This window comes from Letharia columbiana (genome assembly GCF_014066305.1).
Source record: "Letharia columbiana isolate WasteWater2 chromosome Unknown Sc0000024_s0, whole genome shotgun sequence".
Classification (NCBI taxonomy): domain Eukaryota; kingdom Fungi; phylum Ascomycota; class Lecanoromycetes; order Lecanorales; family Parmeliaceae; genus Letharia; species Letharia columbiana.
This window is the reverse complement of record NW_023501065.1, coordinates 502087-513679: the sequence shown is the minus strand read 5'-3', so window position 1 is coordinate 513679 and position 11593 is coordinate 502087. Positions and strand designations below refer to the sequence as shown.

The 11593-nt window shown below is 48.9% G+C and overlaps 5 protein-coding genes across 5 annotated transcripts; 1 reads left to right on the top strand and 4 right to left on the bottom strand.

Annotated features, from left to right (window-relative positions):
- Window positions 1–309: 309 nt before the first annotated feature.
- On the bottom strand, window positions 310–1676 carry HO173_007449 (uncharacterized protein; the record flags this gene model as incomplete). The annotated part of the gene is made up of 3 exons (XM_037309353.1): window positions 310–722; window positions 891–1124; window positions 1250–1676. 3 exons carry the CDS (start codon window positions 1674–1676, stop codon window positions 310–312), a joined length of 1074 nt encoding a protein of 357 aa, XP_037163813.1.
- A 1333-nt stretch (window positions 1677–3009) lies between these two features.
- On the bottom strand, window positions 3010–3736 carry HO173_007448 (uncharacterized protein; the record flags this gene model as incomplete). The annotated part of the gene is made up of 4 exons (XM_037309352.1): window positions 3010–3102; window positions 3158–3223; window positions 3278–3522; window positions 3589–3736. 4 exons carry the CDS (start codon window positions 3734–3736, stop codon window positions 3010–3012), a joined length of 552 nt encoding a protein of 183 aa, XP_037163812.1.
- An 888-nt stretch (window positions 3737–4624) lies between these two features.
- On the bottom strand, window positions 4625–5644 carry HO173_007447 (uncharacterized protein; the record flags this gene model as incomplete). Its single annotated transcript, XM_037309351.1, has 4 exons — window positions 4625–4883; window positions 4946–5126; window positions 5186–5241; window positions 5397–5644. The coding sequence occupies 4 exons, from the start codon at window positions 5642–5644 to the stop codon at window positions 4625–4627; spliced, it is 744 nt and encodes a 247-aa protein (XP_037163811.1).
- Window positions 5645–7046: 1402 nt separating this feature from the next.
- Window positions 7047–9395, bottom strand: HO173_007446 (uncharacterized protein; the record flags this gene model as incomplete). The annotated part of the gene is made up of 9 exons (XM_037309350.1): window positions 7047–7382; window positions 7449–7802; window positions 7855–8177; window positions 8316–8334; window positions 8476–8612; window positions 8660–8942; window positions 8993–9032; window positions 9086–9114; window positions 9213–9395. 9 exons carry the CDS (start codon window positions 9393–9395, stop codon window positions 7047–7049), a joined length of 1704 nt encoding a protein of 567 aa, XP_037163810.1.
- Window positions 9396–10076: 681 nt separating this feature from the next.
- On the top strand, window positions 10077–10965 carry HO173_007445 (uncharacterized protein; the record flags this gene model as incomplete). The annotated part of the gene is made up of 5 exons (XM_037309349.1): window positions 10077–10162; window positions 10233–10251; window positions 10302–10393; window positions 10460–10653; window positions 10703–10965. The coding sequence occupies 5 exons, from the start codon at window positions 10077–10079 to the stop codon at window positions 10963–10965; spliced, it is 654 nt and encodes a 217-aa protein (XP_037163809.1).
- Window positions 10966–11593: the final 628 nt, after the last annotated feature.

The window sequence follows — 11593 nt, the reverse complement described above, 5'->3', positions numbered from 1 at the left end:
CAGCAATAGCGTGCTTTTTTGGTATTTCAAGCCATGCCACATGGTAACATAAGAAAGCATACTCCCCTCTGGCCATTTCTTCGCACATCTTACATGTCTTCTCACCCATTCTGAGCATAGCTTTATCCAGAATGACATCGATTGACTGCTTCAACATCGTTTCAATGGCTGACCGTCTAGATATAATACGGCCTGATAGCCATACGCCCCTACAAACAAAGGCTCTTCACGCGCTTTCAACGAGTCACCTTCATTCAAAACCATTCCCATCATCCATCTCATGAATGCAGCCTCCAATCAGTCTTTCCACTACTCCTTCCTGACCTTGTAGCTCACTCTCCCCCTACACCATCCCCACCTCTCCGCGCATCCCTTCTTCAACAGATCCTCTCCCACATCCCAAACGTCCTTATACGCTTCAGGGGCTTCCTCCCAAACAAGCTGCTTCTCCTCACACACAACCCAGCAGCCTCCATGGACATTCCTCCCTCCAGCATTATCTCCTCCGAAGAGCTTGTTGCCGCGTTTGTCTGCCTTGACAAAGTCACCCCTGAGGAGGTCCTCCGTCTTGCCAGCATACTTTTCCGCAATGTAGGAGGCTGCTTTGGCACGAGAGAGGGCCCGTCCGGCTCCGTGGGCGAGACTTAGGGCATTAGTTTTGCCGTGGGCGTTGGTGGCTGAGAAGGTGGGATGAAGGATGAGTGTTGGGGTGGCGCGAGATCCTGGTAGAGGGAGGATTGTTTTTATTACAATTTCGATGTCAGTATTGCTTATCGGAGAGGGCATTTTTAAGCCTTGAAACATATTTCGAGAGTAGAAACTCCCAACATGATACATGTCTCAAGACTTAGGATTTTGTCTAAATAAGAAACTGGGGACTCCGAAAATACGTACGAGAGGAATGTTTGTTAGGGGATCGTGGGTGGGTGCGGCGCCTTTGCGGTGTATGTAGTATTTCTGGGGCGCCTCGATCCGTAAGTCTGCCAATCTGGATGAGAATTCACCATTGTTCTCATCTGGCTTGAGGGAGGGAGGCCATGTTGTTGTGACTTGTACGTTGTTGTGGTATATGTCGACAACCTTCCTGGCTTGGACGGCTAACCTGGCTGCGCGGATATCACTGGCTGAGGTGTGAGTGTCGGACTTAAATCGTTCGTGCCTAGGTCCCAGCCCGTTTCTCCTGGTTTCAAGCGGGCAAGGAAGCGGAGTGCTATCAGCTATCGATTCCTTCGCGCCCAATTGCAAGCACGGTCGTGTGCTTCGAGGTAAGTTTTAGCCGTGGTGTCAACTTCTTGTATGCTTTCACGGCCGTCTTTAGTATACTGCTTGAGGATATCCGATCCGTAGCCTCGCGAGCCAGAGTGGACTAGAAGGATAATCTCACCCTCATACAGTTCATGTTGAGAGGCTTCTGTCGCGCTCGTAGGTTTGCGCATAACTGAATCTTCAACAACCTGAAGCTCAGCGAAATGGTTTCCGGCCCCAATGGTACCAAGTGCAGCATCCCATTCTTCACCAGCGCTGTAACTGGCCGTCACCTCGGCGTGCCCGAGCCAGGTCTCTCTGGCTTTCTGGGTACGCCAAACACCCTCAAGACCTCGTAGGTTCTCGGCAATCTTTCTGCCTTTGTCTCCTTCCACCTGGGACCTGGACAACCGAGTTTTGAACCAAGCCATTCCGCATCCAATATCACCGCCAATGAGAGGGGGTTATATCCATTCCTGGGATACAAAAACTGCCCGGATGGGATACATGGTGCCAGGGTGAAGGTCTGGCTGGGCCGTTGCATGAACCATACCGGGCAGGGTCCGCGCTGTAGTCTCAAGCTGAGTGATCGATAGCGAATCGACGGAAGCATCTCCGGCAAGAATCCCAATCGAGCATTTTGGGTTCGCGGCTGTGTGAGCACACTGCCTTCTTTCCCACCGTTCAAGTGGTCATCCTCCTAACCCCAGCCTACGTGATCTTCCCCGACAGACACAAGTAGAACAACATCATCTTCCAGTAAATGCTCCCAGTCTTTCTGCCTGGTCAGCTCCTGACCTCCATGGACGAAAACCCTTTGGGCCTTTCTCAATCTTAGCTTTGATTGGGCAGTCTTGATGACAAGAGAGTAGCAGGAGGGGGAAGCATTCGGATCAAGAGACGCAGAATCAGGAATTGAGAAGAGGAGTCTTTTGCGACTGGTTGGAATTCGAAGCAAGTGTAACACGTGTAGTAGGCATAATTGTAGCTGAGCTTATCCACTTATACAATTTCGAGCGAGTAAGAGAAGTCGAAAGACGGGTTAATGAGTACGAAGATATTGAGCGTGAACATGTCGCAGTCTACTTCTTTTATCTAGAGGGTGAGAAAGTGTAACACAAAACATTCTTGAGGATATGGAACGGATTATCTGAGTCGTTCGCCGGAGAGCCCCAAGAAATGTGTCGCTTGCTTGTTGTGTTTGCGGTTGCCTGATCTCTAAAGTCGTTTCCATATTAATAACGTGTTATGTAGAAGCAATGCTTGACACCATCAAAAGCGGACGAAGAAGTCATAGCCGCAAACCATGATGCGCGTTTTGATGATTTTAAAGTAGTCATCTGCTTGGTCTCTCATTCCCCTATTTCAAGAAATTGCTCTGCTTCTTCACAATTAACCCCAGTTCGAGGCTGCAGCGTTCTTACTACTCTACGTTCACTATCCTTTCATAGGCAGCTGCACTTGAATCATGAGGTTAATGTCATGTTTTCGAATCCACAATCTCCCCGAGTACAAATCTACCGTTGCACGAAACACCCATCATTCCACATAATTTTGAGAAAGAGGCCAGCACGAGCAGGTAAGGAAAAGAAGCTAGACTATCAGGGGCACTATAGCATTCACGCACTACCACCCATGCTCTATGCTAGACGGTACCTGCAGCGCTTCAATTGACGATGTTTGGAGACCATAAGACACCCATGAGAGGCGGACGACAAGAAGGATGGGCGTGCTGTGTAGATGGGAGGACCCGGGATGCTCGTCCTAGTTGTGCCCAGCCTTTCGGAGTGAGTTGCTCAACCATTCCAGTCCTTCGTAGAGACCATCGCCAGAAGTAGCACAAGTCGATTGGATGTACTATGCATTGTGTTAGCAGACATGTCGTAGAGTCGTAAGGAGCACGAAGGCTTACCCATGCGCGCTGTCTCAAAGAGTGTAGACCAAGCTTGTCGGTAATTTCAGCAGCGTTCATGGCGTTCTGCATTTATATTAGCAACAAGACCTGAGAGTCGGCCGAATCCTTTAAACATGCCGGCAAATCCTGCTTGTTTGCGAAGACCAGAAGCAAAGCATCCCTCAACTCATCCTCGTTCAACATACGCTGCAACTCTTCACGGGCTTCCACGACACGATCGCGATCGTTGCTATCAACGACGAAGATGATACCTTGAGTATTCTGGAAGTAATGCCTCCACAGGGGTCGAATCTTGTCCTGTCCTCCCACATCCCACACAGTGAACTGGATGTTTTTGTACTCGACGGTTTCAACGTTGAAGCCTAAGGAAGGGAGGGTCAGCTTGGCTGGTGTCGCTAGGAGCTGGCCGGCATTGGAGCCTCACTAACCGATTGTGGGGATGGTGGTAACGATTTCACCTAGTTTCAGCTTGTACAGGATCGTCGTCTTTCCGGCAGCGTCGAGTCCGACCATCAAGATTCGCATCTCCTTCTTTCCCCAGAGCTTATCGAACAGCTTCGAAAACGTGAGACCCATGTTGGCGGGTGTGTGTAGGATTTGGGAGGTTGTGGAAAGGGTCTTCCGCGAGAGGGTGTCGATGTTACACGAATGGACCTGCCAAGAGAAGCATTAATAAAGAGGGGCGGGCTTAGAACAAAGATGGGGCAACGGAAGAGCTGAGAATGAGGGAGCGTTGGACGTCAGCAAGCCAGGCGCACAAAAGTAGAGCTTGCCCAGCTTTGATTGCCAGCAGATGTTGATGTAGCTGGGCCACTGAGGAGAGAGATGGCGGATAAAATTGTGGAATGTCTTACTGTATAAGGTATCCTCAGTGTGTGGTGTGTGGTCAAGATGTCGGATGGGGTTGGTGGATATGTATCGTCGCTGAGGCCACCAGTGAAAGTTTTTGGGTTTTACCCCGGCAGCTAGGTCGATCCCTCGTCACGTGAATGGTCAAAGCAGCCAGTTCGCAGTACACTCACAGGAATTGGAGATAGAAGACTGAGATCAGAGTAGGCAACTAAGATTATTCAAGATGTGAGTCGTCCCTGGCCTATCTTTCCTTCTTATATATTCGCCTTCTCTTTCTAAAGATGTGTCAAGAACGATCCAGGCAACCGTGAAAAGTTTATTAAGTTTTCTGTCTTTTTAACTACCAACATATCTACAAGTTTCCTTTCAATTATACCGTCAAAGTTGACATGGTGACATGCAGTCAAAGATAAGAACTATACAATGCAATTCTTCAATTCATTCTTTCTCCAACCCGTGCCATTACCGTCATGCTCGTCATGACCATGTCTGGAGCTCATGCTCGCTTTTACTAGAGTACAATACTGACAATCAGGTGCCACGCAGAAAAGGGATGTAGGCAGATTAGCTCATTGGCCCGCAGTGCCGGCTTGGGTGCCGAGTTAGCCAGGCTTACAACAAGAACGCGACGAGACCAGCAGCAACGGCACCGATGCTGACAAATGTGGTGCTGGCACTACCAAGGAATGGCTTCGGGGCAGTGGTCGATGTAGTCGAGTTGGAGCCTGAGGTGGAGCTGTTGCAAGAGCTGCTGACAAGCTCAAAGTTGGCGCAGGCAAGGCGGGTAGTGTTGGCGCTGTGAATGTTGATGGAGCGGTTGCCAAGGAAGCTTCCAAGACCGGCCTGGGTCGAAACGTAAAGGTCAGAGTATCTAAGGAAAAGCTCGTCAGCGTACCGATAGTAGACAAACACCTTGGGACCAGGAGCACTTACTGAGCCGCGAATGGGCTTATGGTGACGTTGCCGTGCTTGCCGGTGAGATCTCCAACCTGGCAGGTTTCCGGTTGGGTGTTGTCACACGGAGGGATCTCGCCACGGATGTAAGGATCAAGATGAGCCTCCGTTGCGGTGCAATTACCATCGGCCGGCACTGGCTGATCGTGAATATGGTACACTGCGCAGCTAAATCAGACAACTGATGACACGAGTGTAGGCATCATGGCAGTAACCTACAGAACGGGCCAAGAGACTCGCTGGGGAGGCCAGTAAGAAAGACGTTGAAGAATACACTACGCAGATTCCCGAGTTAGCATTGCTTGGTTGAGATAGGTAATGGAGTCCCAAGACAAATCTCGGGAGTAGAAAGGTCCTCTCGCTCCCAAAGCATGTCTTGCGACTCGATTTCAATACCATACAGGAAGTATCAGCTCCGAGAAGTACGTACCCGGTACCATTTGCATTAGCCGTCGCCGCAACGTAGCCTTGAATGCTGCCGGTGCTGGGAAGGGTGGCGTTGTAGGTCACGCACTGTGGGTTGTGTTGGGTGATGGCAGCGTTTCCAAGTTTACCTGTTGTGCCGGGAACAGGGAGTCCATCGTATGTGGGTGAACCTTCAATGGTAGTCGCCCCTGGAACTTGGGCATTGACGAGAGCGAGGCCCGAGAGGGCAGCAAGGGCAATAGCGGAGTGCATGTCTGATTACTTGTGGTGAGTCGAAGATGCTAATATGCTGACTGTGAATTGTGTGTCAGAGGATGCAACGTGTAGAAGAGGGGGTCGGTGGTTTCTAATAGAATGTGTACAATGGGCGAGGGTGGAGATGTTGGGGTGAAGAAGTAGTGATGGCGGCGGGCCACAAGCACTTACTAGCGAGAGTCTAAACAAGATATGCAAGTGGGAAAGGAGCAGTGGATGATGAACGGATATTGATGGGGGAAAGAGCAGTCGTTGATAAACAGTGATTGATGAACAGTGATTGAAGAGCAGTGTTGCAAAGGAGAGGAAGAATAATAGAGGCAATTGTTATTTACAGGCGGCACAATTTGCCATCCTAAGATCCAAATTGCTACTTTATGAACCAGCTATGCACACTAAGGAGGTAGCGCGCTTTGCCGCGTTTCACTCAACAGATCTTAACGTCAGTCTGGTACGCGGATTTCAGGAGAAAGTATTAGACTAAAGTCACCAAGGTCATGATTCAATCATGGCTGCTTCAAAATTATTGGCGAGACAACACAAAAAGACCCGTTGCAGCTGGTCAAGTCAATAGCTGTCTCGAACGCATGAAACGGTGTATCCGTACATGTAAGCAGGAAGACATATCTACCTTAGTATCCTCGGTTAGGAGAAGAAAGGTCGATCTTCTTCCCCGGAGCACCACCACTAAAAGGGAGGCTAGGATCTAGCGCTAACTGCTGTAAGCACTAGTAAGTACATGTACACTAACCCACACTTTACGGATATCTCACCCTTAGCAACGGGATCACCTCCGAGATCGCGAATACGACTGCTGCAACACCATTCTCTGGGCCATGCAAATGATCAGATCAATGATCTTCCTCTTTCCCCGTGGAAGAATGATAAGCTGGTTCGAACGGCGAAGAGATGTGCGCAATGATTATTCCAACAGCAACCAGCGGCGTCTGGCAGCCCTCGATCCCAGGTGATTTAATTACACTGACATCATGACATTATTGGGCTATCCTAATAGAGGTAATGAGCTTTGCGAATGCGAACTTAGTGCGGCAAGGATACGGAGTACTCCAGGTACCCAAGTGATGTAATTTATTGTAGCAACCACGTCTGCGAGGGACCGCTCCACTCCTTTGCCCCCAATGAGATTTCATGCAGTCTCGACTTGTTGGGGGAATAACAACATCATCAATTGCTTCATTTTGCGAAGACCTTCGACAAGAGTGCACAGTTCACCCTGGTGGTGCTGGTCTAATAAAAGCTCTTCGAATTTAACCATCACGAGTGCAATCTCATTACCCTCCCACGTTGAAGATTAGGCAAATGCATAGGCTGAGACATCCTCATATTACAAGTGGATACTAATAATGATACTCCGAGCTCCGATATGATACACGCCCATTTAGCGATCTTTCCTCTCTCTTCTCGCTTTCCACTTGCCTCTCCCTGCATCTACCATAGTCTGCGTGAAGCTGCGATAGATCGGCTTCCCCTCCAACGTCCCACTTGCTACACCAAACAACGCCAGACCCACAAAACTCAATGACATAATTACCACGAAGCATATCCAGTAAGTCTTAATGGTGTAGAGATTGGCGAGATCGCTCAGTTGCGTCGAGAAGTAAGCGGTCATGAGTGAAACAGGCATGAAGAGAATAGTGACTTTGGCAAGGAGAATGGTGATGCGTGTAAGGCGCTCGACCGCTTGAGATTCTTTGAGCGTTATCAGATTGAAGTTCTGAGGGTTCGATCGTTAGCATAACTCAGGAATAGTAGCCTTAAGCGGAAGAGGGGACCAATGTACCAGAAAGACCAGAGAGTCCTTTTCGTCAAGGCATTCTTGTATTTCGCTGAGGGCGTAGAGGTTGATTCTATCGCGCAGACGTTCGAAGCGCACAGTGGCGGCCGAAGACAGAGGAGCACCGAAAGTTTGGATCTTGGATGTGACTTGCCCTTCTGATATCAAAGCCTCGCCATGGTTGTCCCTCACACTCGATGGGTCTCCGGTGCTTGAGTGTAAGGGCTTTTGTCTGTCTAATATGCGTTCAATGATGAGCGCATAGCTCTGATACATACGCTTTAAGACGGCAAGTTCCCGCCCGTATTGGTGTAATCTCTGAATTAGAGGAACTTGAGGCTTGGTGAACATATTTTCGCGCTTCCCGTTTAATTAGTACCGGCCAGTACTCTAGGGACTGGCAAGGACGTACAAGCTTTTCGAGTTCCATTGCGTATTGGTGCTCACTCTTGGCTACCAAGGCATAGCTCGTATACCAATCGTCAAAGAGGTAGTAGAACAGCAAACTAGGGGAATCTGCTATTGTTATGTCACTTGATTGATTGGAGCCGAGGCTTGGTCTGATATCAAGCGTATTGATAGGATTGGTCTTCCTGCGCCCGTCGTTGACTTCGGATAGCTGCATGAAGACGTTCAGAAGATTACGCCTGATGACGTTCAAAAGTGGTTGTTCATTTCCCGTCATGCCCCCAAGGGGGCCGAGGAAAGGATTCTCATATATTGAAATTACGGTGCCTGAGGGTGCTAATCAGTGTCTATGACTTCTGCAAATCGGTAACAGGCCCGAACAATGAAGGCAGAGTCTGGTGAAGGTAGGAATCCTTTGGAAACAGGGCATTGTAACAAGTGAAAACAATCTACGAAAAGGCTCACCGTCATCACACAACACCAACTATAAGACTTCAGAGTCAGCATTCCTTCTTCATAGCAATAATCCGAGCAGTGGGACCGGAAAGCCTTTTGCTCGCAGAACATGTCTCACCACTCGGAGAGTGGTCCACAACAACAAGAATTGCTCCGAAAGTCTACATACCCAAGTCCACGTTCTTATTCCTTTAGGCTTATCTTTTACATGCTCGGTTGACTCAGAATCGTCTTCATAAGTTTGAGTACTTCGGTATTCCGAATCCGCTCTCGTGTCAGAAAGCGAATTGTAGCCAATACAGAGATCTATTCAAGCTGTCAGTCAGGTTTTCAAGGACCTAGTGTTCCCGTACATTTATTGCTCCAATCTATGGAGCAATAATGCCACACTTCTTCCACCAATCTGTAATGGCTCAGATCAAGCATGGGGGGACGGAGGGAAGTGGGAACCGCCATTCCATCTTTCTCGAGATCGAGCGATTGCGACTCGACTGATTTGCGCTCCATGTCGGGCTTCTTGCCTCGCGAGAGGACACGACGATGAGGAGTCGCGGGCGCTACTTGGGCAATCGTAGAATGATCGGAGCTCATGATACCACGGAGCCGAGGCGAAAAGTTGTAATGTTCTGCCAATGCCTGGATATGGGATCAATGAGATAACGTGCAGTCGGAAGGTCAGAACGCACCGACACCACTTCCTTTTGTTGTTCTGGGGCCCAGATGTTGCTTGATGCACAGTCAGTATGTACTGAAGAGGTTAAAGTAGAGAGTTGACATACATCCATCTCGCACTTGAATGCTTTGCTCGCTGGTTTTTGGTAAAGGTCAGCCTTCAAAGTTTGAACAAAATTGTATATATCCCGCGTCTCCTTCGATCGCGGGGATGTTATAGGCAAAATCAATTACCTCGAGCTGTAAAAGCTGTTTCACAGAGGCGTCGTTCAGATTGTGAGCCGCGTATGCTTTGGTGCTATCAAACTCGATCACGAAATTTCTGGTGTCTCCACGTGCGGCAGCTTTATGGCATCTTTCATATACTTTTCCATCATCGAAATCATCAAATTCTGGAAGTGAGGAAGCACCAATCATCTTAGAAATTTCGCTCATCAAGACACTGATGCTTGGACATATGGACGGTAAAAACAGTCTTGCAGAGGAATTCAACTGTAGCTTAGAAATCTAAAGCAGAAATCACCGCACGCATCTTCAGTTATATAGCAAACGAAATGATGACGAGAAGATTTAATGACAAAGAGTCTGGTCGCGTGCTTGTTGTCTCCATCAGGCTTGCTGGTGCCTGTGATGTAAGTAGAGGTGACCTGTTCTCAAGATGGCACCAAGATGGGAGGTCACAGTCCACGCCACCAAGGCGCTTACCGACGAGGCTGAAAGAAACGATTGCCCGAGGTGCAGGTTTCCCAATCTCCAACCGATAGCATAGCCCCAATATCGAATGCAATCGTCAGCAAATCTACGCAAAATATCGATTGCTTGAAATGACTTGCAAACTGTAGAGCAAGACGTGTTGGTGTAGAAAGAAAGACTCGGGGGATTCTTTACCTACTTTAGTCGCTAATCGTGGCCCTAGGGTTCCTCGCGGTTCTTGGGCTGTGCGCCAAGGCTGGAGAACGGGCTCGCCACACAAAAGATCCTGGTAATTTCGAGCCCTGCAAGTGAATCTACTTCCTTGACTCACTCCAACAACATCAACGCGCAAAATCCTCACCATAAGAACTCCTCACTTAATTCTTCTGGAAGACTGTCTCAATCATGAGTAAAATTACGGTCGCCGGTGTGCGCACGAATGTGCAATCCCTCCTTGCTTACTCTCTTGATGAGAAGAAGAGAAACTTCTTGTATGTGACACCCTCTACTAGGAGTGCTTACGGTGCTTTTCACGGCAGCAAAGCTAACTTGTATCCATAGGGAGACCGTCGAACTTCAAGTAGCTGCCCTCCTGTTCTCCTGCAATCTCCAACTGCTGACGTTTCAAAGATCGGTCTTAAGAACTATGATCCTCAGCGTGACAAGCGTTTCTCAGGCACCATTAAGCTGCCATCTATTCCACGACCAAATATGAGCATCTGGTATGCGGTCTACCCAAAAACCCTAGAATGGACTACAACGGAGACTGACGAAGCCACTACGAACAGCGTCTTGGGTGACCAGCACGACATTGACCGAGCCAAGCATCACGGCGTGGACGCCATGTCCTCAGATGACTTGAAGAAGCTAAACAAGAACAAAAAGCTCATCAAAAAACTGGCTCGGAAATACGATAGCTTCATTTCCAGTGACACTCTGATCAAACAGATTCCTCGTCTCTTGGGCCCCGGTTTATCCAAGGGTATACTTCCTTATCAGCACAGAGCCGACTTACGCTAACCTAACGCCAGCTGGCAAATTCCCCACCCCAATCTCGCATAACGAAGACCTGAACGCAAAGATCACTGAGGTCAAGTCCACGATCAAGTTTCAGTTGAAGAAGGTGCTCTGCTTGGGTGTCGCTGTTGGCAATGTGGGCATGACGGAGGACGAGCTGATCTCGAACATCATGTTGGCTATCAACTACTTGGTCAGTCTATTGAAGAAGGGATGGCAGAACGTGGGCAGCTTGACCATTAAGGCGTCTATGTCGCCGCCCAAGCGGTTGTACTAGATACTGATCGTTGCAATATGGGGAGGCATCTCGTGTTGTACTCCTTAGCACTCAAGCCATAGATACGAAAATTTGCATTGCGTGACAAGCCGTCTCAGTGTATGGCAGATGCTTGAAAAAAAACATTATCCCCTTAGGTTCTCACAACTATTACTACCTGGGATGACATGTCGCAATAGCGACGTTTTATCAGGGTTGAATGCAGGAAGAGATAGATGCAGCGCTATACTGAGGTGTGGCCATCACCTCTTTGGCCGAACCTCGCACCATTTCCCTACCCACTCCCTCCAGCCTTTCATCCCTTTGCGAACCACCCATTTCCCACTATCTGTTGATCCACGTCCCCATATCCACAGTCCTCAGACATGCCACTCTTCAAGCTCTTGCTAAAGCAAAGGTGTATGTAGCATCGATTCCACAGCCCCGCCCCTCTAAGACACGACGCGACTGGTAGGAAAGAACCAAGGCCTGGCAGAAGCCATCACTCAAGGGAGCCGGGAACGGAAGCCCAACCAGATGGGAACTTCATAAGAAGCTCACCGGGATGACCCTCAGCAAGCCGCCGAAGCGGAGCTCCCAGATTGTAAAAATTAATTTTACTACTGATGATGAGAAAACAAGAACAAAG